This window comes from Schizosaccharomyces cryophilus, assembly GCF_000004155.1.
Source record: "Schizosaccharomyces cryophilus OY26 unplaced genomic scaffold supercont4.5, whole genome shotgun sequence".
Lineage (NCBI taxonomy): Eukaryota > Fungi > Ascomycota > Schizosaccharomycetes > Schizosaccharomycetales > Schizosaccharomycetaceae > Schizosaccharomyces > Schizosaccharomyces cryophilus.
Genome location: NW_013185628.1, coordinates 249353 through 274465, shown reverse-complemented (window position 1 = coordinate 274465; position 25113 = coordinate 249353). Strand labels below are relative to the sequence as shown.

At 36.9% G+C, this 25113-nt stretch overlaps 12 protein-coding genes across 12 annotated transcripts; 8 read left to right on the top strand and 4 right to left on the bottom strand.

Moving 5' to 3' along the window:
* Positions 1–93: 93 nt before the first annotated feature.
* On the top strand, positions 94–1252 carry SPOG_00774 (snoRNP pseudouridylase complex protein Gar1). The gene is made up of 3 exons (XM_013168951.1): positions 94–269; positions 365–465; positions 522–1252. The coding sequence occupies exons 1-3, from the start codon at positions 176–178 to the stop codon at positions 864–866; spliced, it is 540 nt and encodes a 179-aa protein (XP_013024405.1). The 5' UTR covers positions 94–175; the 3' UTR covers positions 867–1252.
* A 12-nt stretch (positions 1253–1264) lies between these two features.
* SPOG_00775 (DUF1741 family protein) lies at positions 1265–3422 on the bottom strand. The gene has a single exon (XM_013168952.1). The coding sequence runs from the start codon at positions 3180–3182 to the stop codon at positions 1386–1388; it is 1797 nt and encodes a 598-aa protein (XP_013024406.1). The 5' UTR covers positions 3183–3422; the 3' UTR covers positions 1265–1385.
* An 860-nt stretch (positions 3423–4282) lies between these two features.
* Positions 4283–5912, top strand: SPOG_00776 (uncharacterized protein). Its single transcript, XM_013168953.1, has one exon. The coding sequence runs from the start codon at positions 4329–4331 to the stop codon at positions 5634–5636; it is 1308 nt and encodes a 435-aa protein (XP_013024407.1). The 5' UTR covers positions 4283–4328; the 3' UTR covers positions 5637–5912.
* On the bottom strand, positions 5852–7522 carry SPOG_00777 (Smc5-6 complex non-SMC subunit Nse4). The gene is made up of 7 exons (XM_013168954.1): positions 7013–7522; positions 6879–6959; positions 6579–6837; positions 6443–6536; positions 6182–6401; positions 6045–6136; positions 5852–6006 (listed from the first exon to the last, which is right to left on the bottom strand). Exons 1-7 carry the CDS (start codon positions 7074–7076, stop codon positions 5914–5916), a joined length of 903 nt encoding a protein of 300 aa, XP_013024408.1. The 5' UTR covers positions 7077–7522; the 3' UTR covers positions 5852–5913.
* SPOG_00778 (DuF1740 family protein) lies at positions 7329–10713 on the top strand. The gene is made up of 3 exons (XM_013168955.1): positions 7329–9330; positions 9377–10281; positions 10335–10713. Exons 1-3 carry the CDS (start codon positions 7466–7468, stop codon positions 10538–10540), a joined length of 2976 nt encoding a protein of 991 aa, XP_013024409.1. The 5' UTR covers positions 7329–7465; the 3' UTR covers positions 10541–10713.
* Positions 10714–10788: 75 nt separating this feature from the next.
* SPOG_00779 (spindle checkpoint protein Mad2) lies at positions 10789–11854 on the top strand. Its single transcript, XM_013168956.1, has 3 exons — positions 10789–10867; positions 10911–11057; positions 11110–11854. Exons 1-3 carry the CDS (start codon positions 10798–10800, stop codon positions 11499–11501), a joined length of 609 nt encoding a protein of 202 aa, XP_013024410.1. The 5' UTR covers positions 10789–10797; the 3' UTR covers positions 11502–11854.
* Positions 11781–14588, top strand: SPOG_00780 (GRAM domain-containing protein). The gene has a single exon (XM_013168957.1). The coding sequence runs from the start codon at positions 12186–12188 to the stop codon at positions 14424–14426; it is 2241 nt and encodes a 746-aa protein (XP_013024411.1). The 5' UTR covers positions 11781–12185; the 3' UTR covers positions 14427–14588.
* SPOG_00781 (uncharacterized protein) lies at positions 14421–17198 on the bottom strand. The gene is made up of 2 exons (XM_013168958.1): positions 16165–17198; positions 14421–16112 (listed from the first exon to the last, which is right to left on the bottom strand). The coding sequence occupies exons 1-2, from the start codon at positions 16906–16908 to the stop codon at positions 14607–14609; spliced, it is 2250 nt and encodes a 749-aa protein (XP_013024412.1). The 5' UTR covers positions 16909–17198; the 3' UTR covers positions 14421–14606.
* SPOG_00782 (U6 snRNP-associated protein Lsm5) lies at positions 17195–18693 on the top strand. The gene is made up of 4 exons (XM_013168959.1): positions 17195–17252; positions 17360–17483; positions 17529–17595; positions 17658–18693. Exons 1-4 carry the CDS (start codon positions 17228–17230, stop codon positions 17682–17684), a joined length of 243 nt encoding a protein of 80 aa, XP_013024413.1. The 5' UTR covers positions 17195–17227; the 3' UTR covers positions 17685–18693.
* A 1280-nt stretch (positions 18694–19973) lies between these two features.
* On the top strand, positions 19974–21466 carry SPOG_00783 (cyclin pho85 family protein). The gene has a single exon (XM_013168960.1). The coding sequence runs from the start codon at positions 20001–20003 to the stop codon at positions 20883–20885; it is 885 nt and encodes a 294-aa protein (XP_013024414.1). The 5' UTR covers positions 19974–20000; the 3' UTR covers positions 20886–21466.
* Positions 21393–22963, top strand: SPOG_00784 (NEDD8 protease Nep1). The gene is made up of 2 exons (XM_013168961.1): positions 21393–22193; positions 22240–22963. Exons 1-2 carry the CDS (start codon positions 21746–21748, stop codon positions 22818–22820), a joined length of 1029 nt encoding a protein of 342 aa, XP_013024415.1. The 5' UTR covers positions 21393–21745; the 3' UTR covers positions 22821–22963.
* On the bottom strand, positions 22903–25060 carry SPOG_00785 (synviolin family ubiquitin-protein ligase Hrd1). The gene is made up of 2 exons (XM_013168962.1): positions 24987–25060; positions 22903–24947 (listed from the first exon to the last, which is right to left on the bottom strand). Exons 1-2 carry the CDS (start codon positions 25008–25010, stop codon positions 23085–23087), a joined length of 1887 nt encoding a protein of 628 aa, XP_013024416.1. The 5' UTR covers positions 25011–25060; the 3' UTR covers positions 22903–23084.
* Between the last annotated feature and the right edge of the window lie 53 nt (positions 25061–25113).

Sequence of the window (25113 nt, the reverse complement as noted above, 5' to 3'; positions counted from 1 at the left end):
TTCTAATAACGCTATTTATGACGATACGTTATAATATTTACTCATTTACAACGAAGTTCGTTATAATTTTGCTACACCGAATTCTACGTGACAGTGAAATTTTCGATTTTACAAAACTCCTTTATATTTGGAGGTAACGGTTTTATCACCTCACGAGCCTAATTAAGTATTGAGAATGAGTTTTCGTGGCGGTCGCGGAGGTGGATCAAGAGGTGGACGTCCTGGATATCGTCCTTTTGCCCCTGCTGGTCCTCCTGATCAAGTTTTAGGTAAGAAAGCTCAATAATGAGACAGCATCGATCGTTTTATGAGTTGTTGGTCTTCTCTTTTCTAGTATAGGAAAACTAATAGTTGAAATAATTAGAGATTGGAAGTTTTGTGCATGATTGTGAGGGAGATATGGTTTGTCAATCTACCAACCCTAAAATTCCCTACTTCAATGCTCCTATTTACTTGGAGAACAAGGTAGGTTCATTCTTTTAATAATACCAAAAATGAAGACTTTGCTAACGAAGCTTTAGTCTCAAATCGGCAAAATTGACGAGATTTTGGGTCCCATGAATCAAGTTTACTTCACTGTAAAGCCTTCAGAAGGCATTGTTTCTAGCTCCTTCAAAGTTGGCGATAAAGTATTCATTGGAGGTGATAAGCTTCTTCCCTTGGAGCGCTTCTTGCCCAAGCCTAAAGGTCCTGCTGCTAAGAGACCTAAGACTGCTGCTGCTGGTCGAGGTGGTTTCCGTGGTGGTGGCCGTGGCGGCTTCCGTGGTGGTGGTCCTCCTCGCGGTGGTTTCCGTGGTGGTGGTCGAGGCGGCTTCCGTGGCGGTGGTCCTCCTCGTGGTGGTTTCCGTGGTCGCGGAAGATTTTAAAGGGAAAGATGAATAAATCGCCTTTAAATGGATTTTATCGGGTTCTCTTTTATATCCTTCCAGTTAGTTGTGAAGGAGAGTTTGGGGCTGGCTTTTTTGGATAGAAATTTTGTTTTTTGCATTGTCCACATACCTGAATGAAAGGCTTACATAGTCATATCCTTATGACTTGATTTGACTTACTTCAACCGGTACTCGAAGCACTTTTCCACGAAACAGTTATATCTGCTTTCTGCTTTCATTATTTATAAAGAGAACTAGTATAGTTCGTGTTGTATCCCTTAAAGTTTTAACTCTCTTTCTATTCTGTGGTACATTTAATATAGGTAAAAATAAGTTTTGAATCGTTTTTTACTGAATAAAGCTAAATAATAGTAGCTACCGTATTAATGAGTAGAGTAGTATATTGTATATATATGGAAAAAAAGGTTAAAGATGCATGAAGCAAAATACTCTGTTTTGTTATTCTAAGAGCCAAATATTTTGTAACAGTCATAAGTCATTAATTAACATAGCTAACTAAGAAATTTGGACGTTTCGTAGAAGTTCAGCCATATCTCTACTGACTCGTTTATGAAATAAACGATAATTAGATTCCCTTAAAGGAGGTATATTTGAAAGAACCTGTGGTTCTGCCACGGGAATTGATTCAATATTTTCCTTTATTATAACCATTAGTTCCTCTGGAGAACTATCTGGTGATTCAGAAGCTTTTGAAGTCAAATAACTGATCACTCCAAGAAGGTAATCAGCTGCGCGCCTGTTTTTGAGGCTTACCTTTGAAAGAATGAGTTGAAGAATCTGTGCATTACGAATTAATTTATATAACAGATCCACCATTTCCTCAGTATTCTGAACAAAGGCGTCCACATTTGCGACTGTATACGCAAGCAAATTTAATAAAGGCTCTACAATTAGGGGTGCGTTGTTGGAAAATTCCGAATTTATAAGCGTATTACAGAATTCTAGAAAAGAAAATAGAAATCTCCAAAGTTCCTTCCAATGATATTCCAATCGTATCAGGTTTTGCGCTAAAAAAGCGAAAGATTTATGCAGAAGCGTAAGGTACAAGATATAGATTGGAGTACTAATTTTCAGTTTTGCATTATGTTGAATCCCAAGGCAACATATATCTAAAAGATATCCCATGGGAACATATGGTTTCGCTGGATAAGAAGGGAAAGGATATCTCTGTAAACACATTCGTACGCGCAAATCTGAATTGCTTTGCACCAGCAAAGCAGAAGTAATGGGATCATCTATTTGTAAATGAAAGAGAATGAGGAAAAGCATAGAGAAATGATAGGCGCGTTTGGATTGCCTCTGATGGACATTTATGTAAGAAGCTAGTGAAAGCAGAGTTGAAGAAGGAGAGTCAGGGTCATTTTCTTTGAACTGAAAAAGAAATTTGCAAAAACGTTTGTTGCAAGTGCAAAGTTCGTAAATAGTTAAAAACATGACTAAGCGTTTATCAGGTAGGGTAGCAAATTGCTGCTCTTGTTTTACATCAGGATTCGAAGGTAAAGACCGAATAGTAAAGAAGCTAAAAAAAGAAGAAACAGGAGAATCATCAGGTTTTATAGCAACGTATTCATCTCTTAAAGCAATGAGTTGAGCGATAGAATACTTTAAAACAGCCTCAAAGAATGGTTCTTCAGATATTTGGGACAGATGAACTCGCAATGTATTGACAGTTTCAAATTTGTCACAAGCACTTAGTAATCCAAGTGCATATATAGCAACTTCAAAACCGGGCTTTTGATGCAAGATGGCAGTGACCAAAGTTGTAAAAACATCATAGCTGTCAAAAATATGAGATATGAACGAGGAGTTGTACAGAGTAGCAAGGAAACACAAGAAGAAAGACAAAGAGTCATGTATGCACTGAGCATTGTCAGAGGTTTTGATTACATCACACAAGTTTCGAATAAACAGTGAAAACTGAGTATCGATAGAATCAATGTTTCCCAGTAACAAATATACAGTAAAATTCACATCCGAAGACTTCTGATTGGACATAGCAGAGAGAAACATTTGCAGTGTTGTCAAAGCATTATGGATTCGTAAATGTTCATCCTTCGATAGAAGCAAATCCACCACGAATAGATACATGCTATGGATTTTTGGGCCATTGGAGGCGAGATCTTGAGTCGAAGTTTCTTGCAGTATTTGCTTTAACTCTTGAAGGCGAGGACTGAGAAGGAAGAATTCGCGCCAAAATACATTATCCAGGTTCCCTGTCCAGTATCGACTAGTTAAGCATTTATAGAGTGTAACTATTTTTGGAGTTGTGTCTACAGTAGCCGCTTTATGCATTCAAATTTTGCTAGCCAGTTTGAAGTCTATATACTATGAGTTGGGAAGTTCCTCTTGAAATGTGAGGTTTTACTGAGCAGAAGTGATTCGCGTGGTTGGACATATGCAGATAATTTAAGGAAGATTTTTTTCTAGTACTATTCGGTTAAGAAAGAATAAGGGCTGAAATGGGAAAACAACTCAAAAATAAAAAAGAAAGAACATCTCTTTACAAAAGCCAGACTAGCAACTTTTGTGAATGTTTACGAGAAAAACTACAACAGTAAGAGTCTTCATATCAATTTTCTTGATTTTTACTATTTAAAAAAAAAAATAAAATAATAGTAAAATTGCTCAATAGAAGCCCAAAAACTACCATACCCAAACATCGAAAATGAAACAAAAGAAGATTTGAAAAGAAAGATAATCCATCTCGTTACTAAGAGGATCAAGGTTGAAATTAAAGGCTAAAAATTACTTTCCTATATTGCTTAAATATTAATTATACCCACCTGATATTGTTCAATAATGCACATGCAAGAAGAGTTGAAAAATCAAGCATTTCCTGTTCCCAATGGTCATATTTTTTTTTTTTGTAAATGTCAACTATTTTTCTTTTTTACTTTATAGCTCTTCTTTTATATATAGATACAAATTCCCTTTATTTATGCTACCTGTTTACATCATATTATAGAGTAGTTGCTACCTATCTTATAACGAACTATGATATCTGATTTCAATGGATTTCTTCTCTACGTCTTTCTGGTTTTGACAGGATGTTTTATCAAAAACTATGAGGAGACTTTTGAAAAGTTTCAATGAGATGTCAAGGCTGGTGGCGACGAATATGGCAGGTTCATTCTTAAAACGTCGGCTGATTATGGTTCATGTACGACAATTCAAGTAAAATACATAGAGGAATCTTGAGAGAAATTTTTAATGAAATCTTTTCCGAAATAGCATCATTTCCATATTTTAGGAAAGCTTTGTTTTTCTGTTCTTAGCTCTCAACTGTTCGATAAGCATCACTAATTCCTTTAATGTGACAGAACGCAACCGAAGGCGACTATGTCATAGTTTGAACTAATATATATCTACATATATATATATATGTATATGTATTTCTCTGCATGGTAAAATTCTGCCTAAAGCCATAGTGTTTATAATATGGGTATAAAGGATAAATCACAGGGTTTGGAAGATGAAACGATGGATACTATTAGTATCCTGAGCAGTTCTGTTGATCAGTTAAGTGTAGGGTCTTCAGAAGATTTGAATATGGTGGAGAATCCAAGAACATGGAATCAGCAATTCGAAAGCATTGTTGATGAATTATTAGAAGTGAGAAAAGTTGGGTCAAAAGAGCGGGAAGGACATTTGAGGAAACTATACAACTTGTGCACTCGATATTATGTAAAACGAGTTGCCGAAAAAATCGGTCCTCTGGAAGAAATACTCTTAAAGCTCTTCCACTCTTCACGTTCTGATGCTGAAGTTATTATCACAATGAGACTGTTGTGTGCTTTATGTTTGGCTTCAGTATTTTCAGTAGAGGGACTTTGGACTGCTACAGAGGGTCGTTTCAATGCTCTCGTAAATGATGCCCAGTCAACAGCAGTAAAGTGTGAAGCTATGCTCTCTTTATCGCTTTTGACAGTCCTCTTGGACTCTGAGCCTGATATTATCGACTTTGGTTATCAACTTGCAAGTATCATCGAGTCTGATGGTGCAGTGGTTAATGCAGAGGATAACGAAGACGTGGTTGGGATTGCTTGTCAATCCCTTGGACTCTTGCTAACCGGCATAACATCCTACAGTGAATTCGTCAGCTCTGCTGCTGAAGCACTTGCTGAGCAATTGGAAGCTGCCAGTATAGACGTACAGATGGGAGCTGGGCAAGCTCTGGCAGCTTTGTATGAGCGTATTACAGACACGCATTCTGAAGAAGAAAATGGAAAAGGATCCATAGATAATGATATTTTTCCTGATCGCATTCATTTACTTTCTATTCTTCGTGACCTTTCCACTGAATCCTCTAAAAGTATCGCTAAAAAGCATAGAAAAGTGTTACACCAAACATTCCGAAACGTCCTTCAAACAATTGAAAATCCTCGATCTTCTGGTAACTTAAGGTCTTCTATGAGAATAGGCAAGTCGACAGTTCAGCTTGACACCTGGAAAAAGATTCTACGAGCCCAAAGTCTTAAGTACATCTTACGGTCAGCATTTCCTGTTTACTTTGCGAAAAGCTCTTTTCTTCGTAATTTCATGGATTATTCTGGGTATGTTGCTGGTATAGCTATGAGTGATTCTGAATCCGACAATGAAGAAGAAGAAGCGGAAAATTACATTGATGACCAGAAAAGGGGTCTTACAGGCGCCGAAAGAAGAGAAAAAGACCGTGTTCGTGACCGACAAAGACGTCAGGAGCAGAGAAACAGAACTGACTTTGTCAATTCTTATTATTTCTCTTAAAAATGGTTTTAGCAACAAAAAGAACTTCTCCGAGCCCACGAATTATAATTGTTTTATTGGTATATACCTTTGGACCCTATTTTAATTAGTCATTTGACTTTACTCCTATTCCCTTTTGTTTTGGTTTTTTTTTTTTTTTTTTTACTATGGATATCTGGTTATGATTATATTTATCTTATCATTAAGCACGCTTGCTTACAATTTATAAAATTTTATCGGGCTAATAAAAATTAATTCATAATTTACAACTAATAAACATTCCCTTTCCTTTCCAAAATTAACTGTACCATGTATTACTACTAGCGGCAGTCTCTACTGGTCGTCGCGTTGGTATAATGCTATCCGTAATTTCAAAAGTTCGTATAATATCCTATTTTGTTAGAAAAGAATAAATAATCGACTACTTACTTCGTAAAGATCTAAAGTCATGTCCATAACGAGTTGAACGTTTCGTACTTCCCCAGAATTTACTTGCTCATCCGATGGAGGCGTTTTACTCTCTTATATTCAATTAGTAACCAAAAGAAAGGAAACATAAAGCATACCTAGTAAAAGCGCTCCTAATGAATCTTCAATTAAGGCCGCTTTTCCTTCTTTAAAAAGAAAACTGACATAAAACAGGTTCTCAACGGTTTGAGAATAACTTTCCGGGTTTGTAATAAACTTCAAAAGATCGATTGGTTGATGCTTTCGAAGTAGACGGGAAATCTGTAAAACATTTTTTGTGGTATTGTTTTCCTGGGCAGAAATATTATCTTGATTGAGCTATCCGGTTAATCAACAACTGAAGAATACGAAATTCTTACCAGTATAGGCTGAGTCGACGTATTTGGAGCTCGCTGTAGCTTTTCCCTTCTTTGCACTTGTCTTTCCTTTTTCCGAAAAGACAAAGGCCCAACCCTGTTCAGTATATTAGCAAAGGATAATCAGAATGCCACATACATTAAATTAATAGAAGCTGGCCTGCTTTGATACTTCCAAGCAATCTTTCCTAACCTTGACCATGCGAGTTCATGATTGTTAGATTGTGAGCTGACGGCGTTGGAACTATTTTGACTCAAAAATTGTTTAATCTGCCTGATATACAATTCAATATTGAATTTTGGTTTTCCTATATGAAGTTGCTTGGTTCTCATAGATGCCAAGTCCACAGTTTTTGTCAACAATAAAGCATCCAAAGCAGCTTCTGTGGGTGCCTCAACTATTTATCGGTTAATTTACAGATTAAAGAGAAAAACTTACCTGATGAAAATAAATCATTAGCGGAGGCCACTGTTTCAATTAGGGCATTGTTTTCTTGGTCCACCAACTCAAGGCGAGATTCTAATCGGATTAGCGGGATTTTCAAACTGAAAAAGGAAAACGATGAATATTACCATGAACTTGATTAATTAGTGATCGGTACCGCTTTCGAAGGTCGCGCTTGTCAATAGGAGGCATCTTCCTGGTTAAGCATCAACAGACTAAAATATATATATTGCTTTAATTTAAAAGATATTTCAAGACAGCTAAGGCAAACTGTTTGTTCGATCTAATGCTTTTTGATTATAGTATAGAAAGCAATTTATATACGAAAAAGTTGTGAATCACTAGTCAAAGATATAAAATACCAAATGAACGTAAAGTTTAGGACTTAGTAGAACGAAATATCAAGAATCAATGAAGAAATAACCAAAAATTGTTTTTTTAGGAGATTCTTCACCGTATCTCAAATACTTCCACCAAGACAACGCACTTTGCTTACTTGTAGGTTTCCCTAAGAAAATGAATATTTTATGAATATAGTTTGCAGGTTTTTATAAGATATATTCTGGTGTATAGTGTTTAATATGTTGCCAAGGAAAGATGTCCCTGTACCCAAGTTTGGAAGCTTCAAACCAATAAAGCGTGAAAAAGATAAGCATAGGGAAAAAAGAGGACGTGGATACAATGAAAGAGAAATAAACCATTCTAAGTACGAAACGACACTACCGCTCACTGATCGCGAGCAACAGTTGTATAATGTAAAATACGATACAAAGGGAGATAGGAAAGTTTTCTTTTACGGTGGCATTCATAAATATTCTATTCCAAAATATACCAGGAAATCTAACGTAATAATAGGCAGCCATCCTGAGAAAGAAATAGTTCATAAGAGGAGCCAAGGAATTTATTTAAAGGATATCTCACGTGTACCAAGTACTAGAGTAAAAGAAAGAACAGTCAATGCTTCTTCTTCGCTTAACACATTTTCAAATGTGAAAGATTATCAACCTTTTCCTGAAAGTTTTGCCAATGTAACTGACGACGAGTCAACACTGCAACCAACTTCAGAAAATGTTAAAGTTATTCAGACTGAGATTGTCAAGGTACGAAGAGACTTAGAAAAAGATGGATTGAACCCAACATTATGGCTTCGTCTATGTTCGTTGCAAAAAGATTTGCTCCTTCAAGAATATGCTCGACCAAACATGTCTATTCGTGAAGAAAGAAGCCTACAGCATTCATTACGTGACATTCAAATATCAATTTTAGAGAAAGCTATTTTCTCTATTGACTTCAGTTCGATTGATGTCGAGCAATTGGTCTTGGAGTATTTTAAACTGGGATCTCTTGAATGGGACTCCAAAACTACACAAAACCATTGGGAGCGTTTGCTTTCTCGATATGGTTTATCCGAAAATTTGTGGATTCTATATATCAATTATCTTATATCTAACGTACATTCGTTTTCTGTCGATTCGTGTTTACAAATCTTTTCTGAATGCCTGGCTATAATAAACAATAAGGTTGATGAACTTTCTAAAAAAGATGAGTCATTGGAATGTGAAATACAACAACTTGAGAAAACTGCTATCTATGTTCTGCTTAGGGTATGCTTTTTTGCGCGGGATTCGGGATATTTTGAGTTGGCTTATGCGATTACGCAGGTGAATATGGAAATTAACTATTTTCTTCCATCAAGGCTTAACAACAAAGATTTAGATTATATAAAACTGGAGCTGTCAAAATTCTGGGATTCTGATACGCCGAAATTTGGAGAGCCAGGTGCCCTTGGTTGGAGTAATAGTTCCAGTGTATCATCAACCTTTAACCAAGGGTGTGATGAATCTCAATCGCCAATAACGATTTACGATTCATTTTTGCAATGGACCGAGAATGAAAAAAGGTTTCAAGAACAAAAAGCTTGGCGTGAAGCGAAGCCTGCTCGGAAGTTGAATGGCAAGGACGATCCTTTTCGAAATGTTATTTTTGAGGATGTCAAAGACTTTATATGTCGATTTTTTACGCCAAAAGCACTTCTTGATCTAAAATACTGTTTTCTTAACATCTATGGCATCCCAATTCTTCCACCAGGAGCAAATAATGACCATTTCTTTGTTTCAGATCCATGGTTTTCATCAAGTCTTGACATTGAGATTTCGCTTGTTGAACATTTCGAAAAGGATCCTAAAAATGTCAATTATTTTGTTTCTTCCTCTAAAGTACTATCTCCAGGATTTTTGGATATCTATTTTCCCTGCTCGACTGATTTACCCGATTATTTTCTAATGGTATTAAAAGGTTTTTCTGAAATAGAAATTCGTCGTTTGATTACAGTTTTGCATCAAATTTTTATAAAGGTGGATGATGAATACTTTGCTGGGTTGTATATAACTGTTTTACAAAAGTTATGTCAACTAGATTTTGAAGAGCAAGAATATGAAAAGTTTAGGTATGATATATCATGTATCAAGGAACGGATGCTAATTGCTAAGCAGCTCTACGATAAAAGAAATTTTAAAAAAGTATGAGAATTCGATTTTTGTATGGAATTGTTTCGCCCAAACTGAATTTATGAATGGAAAATTATCGCTGTGTGAAAAAATATACAAAACTGCCTATCTTATGCACTCTTCGAAGTTTACTGATTTAGAGAATGTATGGCTTCATAAAAATTGGGCAATGCAAAAGGTCTTTTCTAATGACGAAAATGGATTTTGGAATGTATTGTTGCATTTATTTCATGCTGATCAGTCTTGTATGAGTACATCAGACAAGACTGGGTTAACTGAACAAGCCACTATGCTGTTTGAAGAGGAGCAGGATAAGAAGAAGGTAGTAAACGTTTCATTTATTTATTTAATGCTTTCATTTTTTACAGAGATGGAGCCCATTCATTATACCATTGAGAAGTGCGTATTAAAACTGGAGAGTCTGGACGTTGTTACGAAGGAAGACCTAGAATACTTTTTTACAGTTGGCCTTGCGATTGCCCTACATTACGCAAAGGATCATAAAATTTTCAGCGTATTGAAGATGAGGCCAATTTTAGAAAAAGCTGTTGAGCTGTTTCCTAATAATATTATTCTCTGGCAAATATTTTCATGGTTCGAATCTAAGCATCAATTGCAGTTCCGAGTAAAAATCAAAGCATTGGAACTCATTCAAATTTATCAAGAAAAGGCTATTTATCCTTCATATGTTTTCATTATGGAAGAGGCCAAGATGTCTCTAACAAGAATGAAAGATGCACTGGATAGAGTATTTTTAATACGAGGACTCGATTTTATTTTAAGTTTTTGGAAGATTTACCTACACACAGCTTTCTCGAACTCTGATTCAAGCGAAATGGATTGCATTCTTGGTATAAGAAAAGCAATAAGCCATTGTCCATTTCGAAAAGGTGAGTGAATTATGGCGCTTTTCTCTTCCACAAATTAACTAACATATATTCAGATTTATACATGTATATTTTCACGTTACTGCAGACCAGAGAAGTCCTTGATGAAGCTAAGGTATTCTATTTAATGATGATCGAGAAGGGTTTCCGTATACATAATGAAGTTGCTTCAACGCTTTTGGAATCCACAGTAATGAAACATTATCTACAATTGCCTCAGGATTCTCGTGTTTTCCTTTCTGACAGGCATACTAACGACTAAATAAAAGTCATTGACTTTTTTCTGGTGTAGTACAATATAATCTCGACTGATGAGTCCGTAATATATTTTGGTAGTCAACATAATGAAGAACTAGATTTAGCCAGTTGTTAGTGACAAAGGAATAAAAACACACTTAAATATCATAAACAAAAATAAAATAAAAACGCTTTTTATAAGGAATTTTCAATTTTGTATGACACCAAGCCTATAAAAGGTGAGGATCATTATTCACCAAGTAAACCAAAACACAACAAATTATGGCGGCAGCACCTGTTCGATCAAATCTCTCCTTAAGAGGCTCATCTAAAGTAATTAGTGAATTTTTTGGTAATGTTATGAAAAATGAAAGCAGCAATGTTAACGTTCATAGAATACGCGGTGAATTCTATCCTTTTTCAACGCGGTATCTATCCACCTGAAGATTTCAAAGTAGTGCGTAAATATGGGATAAGTATGCTTGTCACAGTGGACGAAGAAGTCAAAACATACATTAGAAAGATTATATTACAACTTCATCGTATGGTTATCCGTAATATTTGCAGACGCGCATGTCTCTAACTCAATGATAGGTTGGACCTGTGGAGGAAAGATACAAAAAGTTGCTTTAGTTATCACAAACAAAGACTCTGGGGAAGATTTAGAACGCTGGCAGTTTAACGTTGAAATCCTGCAAAAAGATACTACGACAGTGGCAGAACATGCCCAGGATGAGTCCAAAATTCAAAAGGAAGTTCAGGCTCTAATTCGCCAAATTACAGCAACCGTGACTTTTTTGCCCCAACTCGAAGGACGCTGTACATTCAATGTGCTAGTTTACGCCGATCGCGACAGTGAAGTCCCTACAGATTGGGTGGATAGCGACCCCCGCTTAATTAAGAATGCAGAACAAGTCCAGCTACGAAGCTTTAGTACCAGCATGCATAAAATTGATTGTCAGGTTGCCTATCGCTTTGATCCGTAATTCAATTTCCGAATGCTTTTGCGACCCAAAAGTAACCTCTCAATAGAACTATTATAATCAACGATGTCAAACGCTAGACTCTTCCGAGTGGTCTACAATGGGACCGATTCCTTCCTTCATGAAATGGGCATTCTATTTGCTTTTGTTTATTTACTTTCCTTTACCGAGTTCTATGATCGATTTCGATATCAACTTTTTCGCTTACGATACATCTTTTTATAAAAGGTCGTCATCACCGTTATCCCTTTTTTGCGTGGCGTCGCTATAATACGCAATTAAAATCGATTCACTTGTGCTATGTAAAATTAGAATCACCCATTCACCAAGAGATTGTACGAAAAGTGCTAAGGCTTTAATTTGAAGGCCGTTTATACAGAGAGAATCTGTTTAACTTTTTTCATTGAAAGGCAAACAGACGACTAGTGAAGAGTTTTGAAACTGTATGTCATCATTTTTTCTATAATTAGCCGTTGAATCATTTTTGAACGTCACAATCTGGGATTAGCAGAAATATTGTCAGGAATATACTTGCATATATTTAGTTTCTCTCCATTTCATATATCGGACACTCGTTCCCGGAACAGAAAGCCGGAATTAAGTTGCTTTTTCAGTCTACTACGAATACTCACCTGATTCATGAGAGTTCCATTGTCAAGGAAATAGATTGTTTATTTTCAGCAACCGATGAAGGAAGAGAGCCAATTTTCTAGCTTTCTTAATTCTGCAGTGACCCGATTGAGCGGTGTGGTCAATGAAGCTGTTCAACCAAAACATAATATTCGATTAGGAAATACAAGAGCCGGCGATGGTAGTAACCACCAGAAATTTTCGGAAGATGATTCTAAATTGAACGATAACGGGCATGCTAGGACAGATTCTGGAAAGACAAAAAGTAGTAAAGATGATGTTCCTTTTGGGGAAGGTGAATTAAAACTAGAAAACTTCGAAAAGGATACTGCCAGGAATAATGGAAACGCTGTAGCAGGTCATGAAACATCAATGAGTTCTGAAGACGTGGATGTTGATAACGAAACAGAAGCTACCGATCGCTCACCTTCTGTCCGTAATAAAGATGTTAATACGCAACCTCATGCTTCAAATTTGCCGCCATTAGAACATGCGGCAACCCAAGGCTCTGCGGTCACTTCAGCTTCTCGGAAAGTATCCATAGCCTCTTCTGCAGGTGATCCTGGAAGCTTGTCTGGGTATGCTTTTGCTAGCAACAAGCGAAATCATGATTTTCATTGCATCTTTAAAACCCTTCCTCCTGATGACCATCTCATAGACGATTATGGCTGTGCTCTTCAAAGAGACATTTTTTTACATGGAAGGTTGTATCTCTCGGAACAACACATATGCTTTAATTCTAGCATATTTGGCTGGGTTACGAGTATCATTATACCCGTCTCAGAGATTGTTTCCGTAGAAAAAAAGTCCACTGCTGTCGTTTTTCCTAATGCCATACAAATAACAACTCTCCATGCTCGCTATGTGTTCGCTTCGTTTATTTCTCGTGATACCACCTTTCAATTAATCATTACAATTTGGAAAAACATTCACCCCTTCTTAAACATGGCCGCTAATGGGTATAATGTATCCGATGCTTCTCGAAAGCACCTTGGCCATGAATACAATCGCTCCGATGGTGGTTTTTCGGACAGCTCGGAAGACGAAGATGGCCAATATGATGATACGGATGGAGGTACAGAAGAGAACACAGATCCTTCAGAAGATGATGGCAATCGATCAGAGAGTTCAGAGACTTCTGAACAAGAGCCTAATATATCCAAGTTAGAAAGCGGCTCTGAAGATAATTTAGAAAAAAAAGGTATTAATGAGATCTCCGATGATAACTTTCAATCTGTCACACAGGTTACTTCTCATGCTCCAACCGAGTGGAAGGGTAGCCCTCTTTCTCATATTCTTTGCTCAAAGGAAACCATCTCACTTCCGTTATCGTTGGTTTTCTTATTGCTTTGGGGTTCAGATACTACTTGGCTAATGAATTACTTTAAGGATGAAAAGCTTTCCGACATTAAGATTGGTAAATGGATGAAACATGAGAACAAATGGACACGAAAAGTACAGTATATAAAGCCGGTAGCTCCTCCGTATCGACAAACCACGTGTTACATTACGGATACTATTGAACATCTCGACATCAACGATTATATTGAGGTTTTATCTATAGCATCTACCCCAGACGTACCCAGTGGTTCTTCTTTTGTAACAAAAACTCAGTATGCATGCTATTGGGGAAATAACTCAAAGACAAAGATGGATGTAAGTTATACAGTTGAATGGAATAAGAGTTCCTGGTTGAAGGGTCCTATTGAAAAGGGAGCACAAGAGGGTCAAATGTCATACATTAAGAGCCTCACTAATGCTCTCGAGTCCTATAAGTCATCTGGGAAAGGTAAACGAAGACGAAAAACAGGCATGAAAAAGAAAAAGAAATTGTCCTCAGAGGATGCAGAATCTAAAGAAAGGCTTCCTTCGAATAAGCAATCATCTATATTTGCTTCAGCAAGCTCTTTAATAGGCAGTCTTGCAAATAAAGTCCCCAACGGATTGTCTTTGCTATCCCAACCTATTTATCTGCTTTTTATTCTAATGTTTTTACTGATTATGCTACAATGGTGGTATATGAGACAGTTAGTTCATCCTAATAATCCCACGTCACCTTTTCGAAATAATGCTTTAGAAGAGAATTCTATAGACCATATACCCATGGACGACTTCACTTTTAAGTTGTGGCTTTCGTCGAGAATGGACAGTATTGAGCAAGAGCGAGACCTTTCGTATGACGGTGACGCTACAGATTTAGAAAATGGAAAAATTAAAGTAGCTACTGACTATATGGAACGAAAACTAAAGAAGCTCAAGGATAGACTTGAGAAAATGGAAATTGAACGAAATTTGTAGGATTGTTTATGCTAAAGTTTCTTTAAAACTATAATTTTGACAGTGCTTTTTTCGAGGTATATTAAGTTAACGAAAGCATATACTATTTTTTATTTTTAATGATTGTTTCTAATGAAATTCAACAAATTTTCAAAAAAAGACCTCTATGTTCATGATATAAATAATCGTAACATGTCTGTATCATTCCAAAAAGAACCTATTTTCCTCGGCGTTTTTATTAACCAGTCGAGAGCATTGCTCACGAATAAATTCATCTTCATCATGAACACTTAAATACTCCAAAGTTATGGTTACAGATTTCGGCAAATGAGAAGACGAATCAAGAACTTGAAGAGCGGCTCTCCGCAGAAACTTCTTATCCTCTGTCTTTTCTAGATTCAAAATAGCTGTGGCTGATTCAATAAAAGCATCACTCAATGAATAACGACATAGTAATTCAGCGATATTTAAAGCAGATATTTTGACATCTATAACCACAGCGTTCAACAGAACTAAACATGTTTGTTCTATTTGTCCATAATACTTTGAAGTCAGTTCACCCAATCGCTCCATGCTTTGATATATAGCTTGCCCAATCAATAATGTTTCATCGGTTGAGTACTTTTCTACCTTTGTATACTCAGTTAAGAGTTGTATCATCATATCTCCATACTTGTCACAAAGAGATACTAAAGCAGCAATAACATTCAAATGCACATAGCTATCTTCGTCTGTCAGAAGTCCAAGAAGAGTGTGTAGTATCCGAAGAGGATTAATTCTCTTATCTTTGGCTTCAATCAACTTTCGAAGCATATAGATTCCTTGACCACGAACTGGAACTTGATCATTATGGATATATGATAGAGCAGATGAATAGTCATCACTACCCATTACTAATGTTTTATAAACATCATTCGCTAACGTTGAAATAACTTGATTGGGGTAAGCTGCTAGTTGTCTCAAAGGGGAGAGAAGAAGTGGAACTGAGTTTTCAAGACCCAATTCTCGGTTTCTTCCAATAACGGAAGACAAAAGATGTAATAAAATAAGCAAAATTTCCTCACTTTCTTCAATAACATCTTTCTTTGAAGATATTTCGAGAAGTGATTCAGAGTTGTTCAAGTTTTCTGTAACCTCACTGATCAAATCACTGCAAACTGAAATCATGAGTTCACTCGGAATTTCATCTGTGTCAACTTTTGTAAGGGCATATTGTACAACATCAAGTAACTCTAATCGATGCTCTGAAGGTTGCCTGACCCATAATTCAAGTAATTGGGGTAAAAATTGAGCAAGTTGAGTATTGGAAAGCAAATGACAAAAAGAACCTAAATGATGAATGGATTCTAAAGATTGTAGTAGAGGCTTGGTTCCTGCTCTTGAAATAATTGTAAGCAGACTTTCCTGAGCTTGCTTTTTAAGAGTATTGTTAGATTGTAATTGAAGTAATGAAGGAACAAATCTTTCTGCTATTTTAAGCATATCTTCGTTTCCAATAGAAGCAAAAGCATCCAGAACCTTTAAGCAGTTTTCAACAGGGGTTAGGTCAATAACTGTTGGAGAGCTTAAAGAAGAAAGTTGTTTATAAAAAAACTCCGTAGCCAAATGCCTATGTGATGCTAAAAGTGCGATGGTAATTTGGCAAGCAAGTCGTGGTAAACTAAAGAATAAGCTCCAAATTTGGGGAAATATTAGGTTCAAATAATCCTTTCGATTAGCTTTCTGCAACAACTCTAAGAAAAAAAGAAAAAGGACTTACCTGTTCTGTCATATTTTTTGGTACTGATGAGATCAGACGGGCGGCTTGTTGAGCTCGCTCAATTGAATTAGGATTTGCTTGCATAAAGACTTTCAGAAATCCTTCAACGCCGTTAGCTTTACATAAGCTAGTTGTCAGGTACTGATTGAGTTGTCCTCTCATCCAAGCAGGGATCTTTGGTTGTAGTAATTGCAAACATGCAGAAATCATTTTCGCGGGATCAACGAAATCTGGAGACATGATGCGAACAAGGGAATCTTTACTAACCCCAAAATCCTCGTTTCTAAAATCATCCCCATATATATTTTTTAGGTAAAGATATACCATCAGTAGATCTGCATAATGAAGGCTTACTGGACCTTGAAGCAAATTTGGTTTAAGAAGAGCAGGAACTAGAAACTTAAATACGGTAAGGACACTTGTTTTGGGGGAAAACGGGGGAACGGCTTTTACCTTTGCAGGAGCAAGTAACTCCTTGGGGATTTGAGTATAAATGCCTAATAGAAATACCAAGTGAATAGAGAGTTGCAAACACCTTATTGAAGTAACGCTGACTGGCGTATCCGGGTCAAAAGAAACTATATCACCTAACAGACTCAATAGTGTCTCCAAGACGTCCTGATTCCCAACGGAATTTTGAAGCTTCGTAAGCAAAGAACTGGAGTCATTTTTACTGTTCAAAGATCTAGTTAAGTCCACAATCTGGTCAATTGCATTCTTTTCTTGTGTCTTTTCTGAATTCATAATACTTGTTTTAAACTATATAGATGGAGTATTCTGAATTATCAAATGATAAATACTTGCGCATGGAATCTCGAGGCCTTGAAACCAAACAAAAATAAGAATTTATGTAACGGCTTTTATCGAAAGTGAGCATTCATTAATAATCGTCAATTCGTTCACACAGTCGATACGCGTGAAAAGCTTTATCGTATTTTAGAAGAAGGGCCAAATAAAAAAAGAAAAATAAATCAAATAATAAAATACAAAATGTTTATGAAGGTCTTTCAACTTAATAGGCAAGTTGGCAGTTGGAAGGTACAATTCCATACTACTTAACACCATGTCGATGACAATTTTACCTTTAGGTATGTAAATAACGGTAAATTTCAATGGATTTTTAAGAGAATCATGATAAAAGATTTATTCTTGAAGCTTTTTACGTTATGAAGTCCGAACGCAACTAATCTTGCAGAGTTAATTGATAAATGCGTTGGATCAAATTTATGGGTGATTATGAAGACCGAGAGAGAATTTGTGGGCACTTTGGTTGGTTTTGATGATTATGTGAACATTGTTTTGAGAAATGTTACTGAATTGTATGCACCTTTGGAAAGAAAGACGTGTATTAACATTGTGTGTAGTGACACGATCAATGGTACAACAGAAAAGCACTCAGAAATGCTTCTAAATGGAAACGGAATGTGCATGGTAAGGCATACGAAAATATCATTATGCGCTGTTGTGGAATGGCATGCTGACTGAAACTTTAGTTGATACCAGGAGGCAAGCCTGAATAAAAGTATTTATGTAAATATTTCTTTCCTTGTTGAAGTTTTCCAATGAAAAATTGTCTGAACGCTTAGTATATGAAGGTGATCCATCAATTTTGAACCAGATGTATAACATAAACAAAGAAGACGAAATATGAATTCAATGGATAGATGAATCTTTACTTTACCTTACGCTTACTTATCGTATACCTGAATCTAGAGAAGGCTTTCTCTAGATTCTGCATTGATGAAAAGGAGTTTCGTACTATTGAAAGAAAGTGAGCTGTGAATAAAATTCAAATATATTCATTAATTGAAGAAACATTGAGCCACTATTAAAGAAAGTTGGAAAATTGAATATCTTCGCAAGACTTAAATGAAAAAAAAGCAGCGATCCAAGTATGGAAGAACGTTTTACTTTACATTCAGTCCAAATGTATTAAACATGTTTAGCTTCGCTGATAATAAAAAGAACAAAGACATAAAGACCAAAAAAAAAAGAAAGCAGTCATCCCTCCCTTTTGGTATTTGCAGGATATCTTTCCATGACATGGATGAAAATATCAAGCAAGCATTATTTGTGCTGTCCATTGCTTTCGAGATTCAAGTCAAATGAAAACTTAACAAGTTAATAAACAAATTTTGCATTCGTATCGTCCAAGGTAGGGAGCGAATGATATACCCGACAGACAAGGACTATAGGAAGATGTCGCTTCTTTGAAAAGCATTGTTTTTTCAGGTTTTTTCGATGTTTGCTGGCTTCTTATGGGTTGTTTGAGAAACCAAGACATTGTGGAAAAGACTGGTATCAAGAAAAAGACATTTAAAAAAAAATAAACAAATAAATAAATGGAAGAATCAAAGCCAACAGAAAAGGGTTTTGATCCTCAATGCCTGGACAAGAGTTATGTGATTTATGGCTAGTTACAGCAATAACTCTGATTTTAAATACTTGCTTCTATTATGCTGGAAACAAAGGCCCATTTATAAAAAGCACAATTGAAGAAACAATTTGGATTACAAAGCAAAACAGGAGAAAACAACACGTTTCTAAAAATCAATAATTGATATGGGACGCACAGGAAGCTATGAAAGATTTTCCTCTTTAAAATTAAACATTAAAACAATAAAAAAAACAAACCTCCCCAATTAATTACTGTAACCAATTCAAACGTTAAATACTGCACTCCTCTTGTTTCCTTACCAATGGATTCTAACTGTTTATTTATATATTGGATGTTTATTATTATGGAGAAGTTCGCTGGAATCAATAACAAAATGAAACGTAAGCAAAATGATTAGGACGCAAGAATCCTCGTTCAAAAGTTTGTCAATGGTGAAAAAAAATCTCCTTCTCTCTTTTTTTTTTGTTCAAGGGAAATCACCAATCCCATACTTGTTGTCATCCTGGCTTCCTTTCTTTCAAATAAAAGAAAGATAAATTTGAGGGAAAAAGAACTCGAACAAGAAAACAGTCGACGTATTCTCCAATTCAATTCTAGTGTTCCTATGGAGTGTAAATAAACCAAACTGGTAGGGCACGGGGGTATAGTTTGTTTTAAACCAAATTGGAAACCCTTTTTTTTTTCAAATGATTTGTGATCCCAAATAGACAACCGATGAAGCCTTTCTTATGCATCGGCAATGTATGGAGCTATGATGATGGTAGGATCGACTTGTTGCTAAGGTTCTTCGAGGCCAACGCAAGTAATAACAAGATATGGACGGATTTTAATAAATTACAAGCTATAAAAAACGAGCGCTTATCTTTTGCAAACAAATGAAACAATTCGACCAAAAGTCAGTCATTTCGCATCCGCTGATTTTAGCATCGCTTAAGCAGTTTGTTTATTTTCCTACGGTTACATACATTGAAAACCAGACAAACCCAAGTGCATGCATAAGATTACACGATTACATCAACAAACAACATTTTCGCAAACTTGGTACTGAAACTGGTGAAGAAAAAGCAATGAGATTCGAAAATGCATTTGGTTTGTTTTCTCTTCAGCGACTACAGCCAGTGTGCGCCACCAGTCAAACCGGTTCGAAAACCAAATTTCTTTAATTTAAGGCTTCTTTCATTTGAAATGGGCTTTTAAGACCTCTACATCTTTTCGCACTACTCCACTAGTTTTTTTGCTTTGAAATGTTCCTTTGTTTACACCCATTCTTCGTCTGTTTACAGAATTAACGAGCCGTGTTCCGCTTCCTTACTGATTATGGAGAGTCCAGCGAATCCTTATAGGACGCTAGTGGTGTCCTTGGCACTTTTGCGTCATGTGTGTTTTCACGAAAAAAACATTCTTGTCCTTCGCCAACTATTACTATTAGCTCAGCTCTATGACACTGGCATGTACGCTTTTAACATCTGAACAAGATTTATCAAATATAAAGGAACATGTAGACATATCGACGTTTAACCAAGAGTATTTACTGGAAATATTGTCGACGTTTCTTTTGCGGTTAACGCGTTTGAATGACAAACGACAGGAAGGAAAAGACCCTAATGAAGTACCTTTTTCAGCGACAAGTTTAAAGAATCCAAGCTTGGTATTTTCAGCTAAAAATGTTCCATCGATTTCGATTCATGCTTATTTGCAACGCATCCTAAAATACTGCCCGGCAACGAATGATGTATTTTTAAGTGTCCTAATTTATCTTGACCGTATTGTACGGACTTTTAATTTCTCTTTTTTGATTAATAGTTTCAATGTTCATCGGTTTTTAATCGCTGGCTTCACTGCTGGCAGCAAATTTTTTAGCGATGTCTTTTATACCAACATCCGGTACTCCAAAGTCGGTGGAATCCCCGTGCAGGAAATGAATCATTTGGAGCTTTGTTTTTTCCTTTTTAACGAGTTTAACTTGTTTATTACTCTTGAAGATCTTCAATCCTATGCAGATTTGTTGGTCTACTGGTACTCAAACCGTACCTATCCCTCCCCAGTATCCTCATTGTCGCCTTCCACAGGCAATCCCGTGTATCCTGTCCCCTCTCCCCCTAGTCCTCATTATGTCGGTTCTCCTTCACAGACAGACTCCTCGACACATCCTCCTTCATCAACGTTTCCAGCATCTCCCGGATACAAGGGCACGGACCAGACTCAATCTTCCAACGCACCACAACAACAAATGCAGCAACGTGAAACAACTCCCATATACTCAGAATCTCCTCGTCGACCTACTGTGGATCATAAACTGTTGTCATCCCATTCAATAGGTTAAACATTTTTTGTCACGGTTCCCAAACTTTCTATCACCATGAAAAGAATTCATTGTTTTTGGTGTTGTTGTTTGTATCGTTTCTATAACTTTGTTCGCTTTCATATACCTTTTCACCTTTCGTTTTCCTTCTTTCTACCTGCCCATTGTACATTTGTCTTTTTGTTGTTCTGTCCTCTCCTGTCATGGCCGATCTGTATAGTTGTTTGGAAGATTCAAAAATGTTGTCCTATGATTTAAGCTCTGTTTTTTGTTTTCCGTTACATATTCCTTACTTTCTTCCCCCTTCAACCGCTCTCTTTCTTCAGAGCTAGCCCTTTATGTTATAAGAATTTTTTACTGTACTAGAAGCTGATATCGTTATTTATGAATTACGCTATTCCTTCGAATGCCATTTGTAGGATAACACACCACACTCTAGTTTCTTATTCTTTAGAAATACTGAAGTCATCAGGGAACTTTTCATTTTTCCTTAACGCCATATTCCCTTGCTTGTTTATTCCAGCGATTCTTTGTATTTTCTTAGTGTTTCTATATATACGCACTATTTCTTTTTCTTTATTTAATATACTTGAGGCCTGATTGAGAGAAAAATTCCATACTCCTTCGATATTCGCCTCGTTCCTAGCATATTTTGCAAGTCTGTGTGTGTGTGTGTGTGTGTGTGTGTATTTTTCCAGAGATTCCAGGTTCTGATAAGTTTTCATTTATTTCTATTTTGTCGGTTGATTTTTGAGTTTGTATTCCTTGCCCATTTTCATCTTGGATTTGAAGAGTTTTCTACCGTTCAGAGAAAAAAACATTAGTGATTCCCTTACACAGTTTATACTTTTCTTTGCCATTCTTGTCCTTCTCGCACAAAAATGACTCAAAATGATACAATCGTGGAATTGTTTGATATCTGCTTCAAACAAGAAGACATAGAAAGCCTACGAAAACCTAACTGGTTTACAGACGTGACACTCGATTATGTCGATACATTAGTTGAGCGACTATGGTTTCCCTTACGCCCAACTCAGTCGAAAGGGATTCTGCTATTGAGACCTTCCCTTGTCTTTCTGCTTGCTGAGGCTCCTGCATCATTAGAAGAGCTTAAATCTGCTCTCCCTCAGGACCTTTTATCCTGCAAATACATCTTTATGCCCATCAATGACATAGACAAATATGCTACTGGGACAGGCGGCACTCATTGGTCGCTTATGGTTGTCAGTGTACCAGATTCACAATGTTTTTATTATGATTCTATGAGCAATGGCAAAACAAAGGACTGCCGTAGTGCGCTTGATCGGATCTCAAAACTTTTCCAAAAAGGTATGAATTTAATTTTGTCGCTTTTATTTAGTTATTAACAATTTAGATTTTACAATCCAGTCTATGCCTGTACAACAACAGCGAAATGGTTATGATTGTGGTGTTCATATCGCTGCTTTCACGTTAGAACTTGTGCGACGTTTATTAAAGTCTCCTATGCCTACACAATCTTTATGGGAACTCGAAGAGTTTGAACCTGACCTCTCTGTCATTCGTGATAGATTGAGTACGTGTCTGGAATCTATTGTACAGCAATATGGCAAAACTGTCAACTCAATCGATGATGACAAATTTCCAACGGATGAGGTGTTTTTTGATATACAACAACAACTCCCTTCTATCAGGAACAGACCCCCGTCCTTAAAGGAATTTGATGAATTTGAAGACGCCAAGCTAGCTCCCTCTTCCGTTCCTAGTGATCCTGTTGCCAATGAGCTAGTCAAGCCCCAAGATGATTCTTCGCCGTTCTTAAAAAATGAAAGTGGGAAGCATCACTATCATTCTCACCATCACGAACTTCACTATAACCAGACGCAGCCTGAGAACCTAAAGCAAGACCTTGCTCACGAAAAACCCTATACTTCGTCATCAAAAAATCCATTTGAGACTCCTTCTGAACTTGCCTAAAAGGTTGATTCTAACTCCTGTACTACTTACAATCATGAAAAGAATACGTATGCTAAATAAAACGTTACGATAATAGAAAACGACTAATTTAATGATTTATTTATTTTATAACTTCAATATGCTAATAGTAATTTTGTTCTGACTTTAAACGGTCATGAAGTAAATTGGGTAAATTTCTGCGTATATTGATCATTCATTTAAGATTACATAAACATTTAGATTTCAAGTTTTCTAAATCCGTCAATTTTTCATTATCACAAAACTTCATGAATCTTCATCTAGTGTTTCTAATTGTACATTTCTTGGGTTTCTATGAGTCGGTGTTGCGTGCGTTGAACTCGACGAGACAGCCGGCCGCTGACTAAATTGTTCTCCTACTCGAGAATAAGATAAGGGATTATTCCTACTTTGTTGATCAAGTTCCATAAATCCGTTTGCAACAGCATTTTCATTTATCAGTACTCCAAGATTTCTTACTGACGAACGAAGTTCTTGCATGTCATAATGTAAGCGATCGGTCATACTACGCATTTCATCTATTTTTCGATGTAAGCTTTGAATGGAGTCTGTTTCTGGCGAAGAAAATTGTTGCCTTTCGATGGGTGCGACCTGTAAGGGAGATTGCATTTGGAAGTCTGCATTTGATAACGGTACGGAAGAGATTCCCAAACCAGGTACTGCTTGTTGTAAAGGAGAAACAACCGGATGGTTATTTCTAGACACCAAGCGCCATCCAGATGGTATTATTCCGGATAAGTTTGGATCCGCCGTCAACTGTCCTTCAGCAGTCATATCACCAGCCCTATTTGTGGGGCCATTAGCGGGAAATCTATGCACACCGGGTATAGGGAGCATACTCCATCCATTAGGTAAAGGAATTCTACCATGAATAGTTGGAGTTTGACCCAAAGAAGTAACGGGAGTTCCCAATATTCTTGTGGGTGTAGATTGAAAGCCAGAGTTCCCTGGGCCTGGCATAGGTGAAAATGATCGTGGTGTGTTCTGGTTTGTACCTTCGGCAGCGGTAGGAGTAGGAACTGGTAAAGGACTTGGGGTACTAGCTGCAGGTGAAGGTGCATGTTCTCCAAAAACAGGTCTTCGACAAATGGGGCAGGTCTGTTGTCTTTGTAGCCAATTTCGAAGACAGTGAAGATGCAGAATATGACCACATGGTAAACGCTTGGGAGTCATATCCAAACCTCTAGGAATAGGCTCCATTTCTTCAATATTTTCAGGAGGAAAATCGGGATGGAACATTTCTTCTCTGCAAATGGTACACGTACGATCAGAATTGGAAAGTTGTTCTTCAGTTGCGGTGGGATACATAACTTCCATATCACGGGTTGCTTGTCGATAGCGGGCATGTTCACGAAGGCGACGGAACAGCGAATAGAAGCTAATATACAGTTGTCGAATTGCATAAACAGGGAAGCTCACATAGGTATGTTGAAAAACAAGGAGGGTACTGTAAGCAAGAAGGCGTAAAGAATCTCGAACGACCTCTAATCGAAAAAGATAGACGCTTTTTTCTTGCCATACCTGCTCTGGATGACGAGTTTCATAAACATAAAGCCCAAGCTTTACGGCTTCCACAGTTAAATTAATGAATAATACGGAAAACTCACAGATAAAGAGTATTCGCGTCGACATATCGCCGAAGTAATCAGTGCTGCTACACAAATAAACGAGAGTGATGTCTAAAAGAGACAAAACGAGAAAAGCACATGTGAGTCGATTAAAGAGATGGAATTGACGTTCTGTCAGCTGCACCTGTTGTCTTTCGGTCCGAAATGCGCATATTGAATGAAAAACTCGAGCAAACATGAGCGTGCTCAACAGCAAAAAAAAGGAAATAGAAATAGGATCGAGTAAGGTGGTAACAGAAAGCATGGCTTCTGTTAGTGTTATCCAAAATTGTTCATACAGCAATTCTAATTCAAACGTCTGTAGGGATCCAAACAGGAGTGCCTTTAATACATTGGCAATCGCAAAGAACAGACACAAGCACACATTAAGCCCAATTGTGATATGGATCGGACTTTGCGAAATCATTACTGTCGCAGCATACACGTTGGCGCTGCTGTATAGACTTAACAAAACAGACAACCCAAACAACAAAATGGAAGCCTGGTGTTTGTAAGAAACAGTCTTCTAGTATTAACTTACCAATACATAAAGTATGAACTTCATTTTCACAGAGATTTTGGGAGTGTCGGCCACAATGTTGTTTACAAGTGTGATATGATACTATCCATAGTTTGTCAGACATCGGTCAAATTCTTCGGTGGGTTGA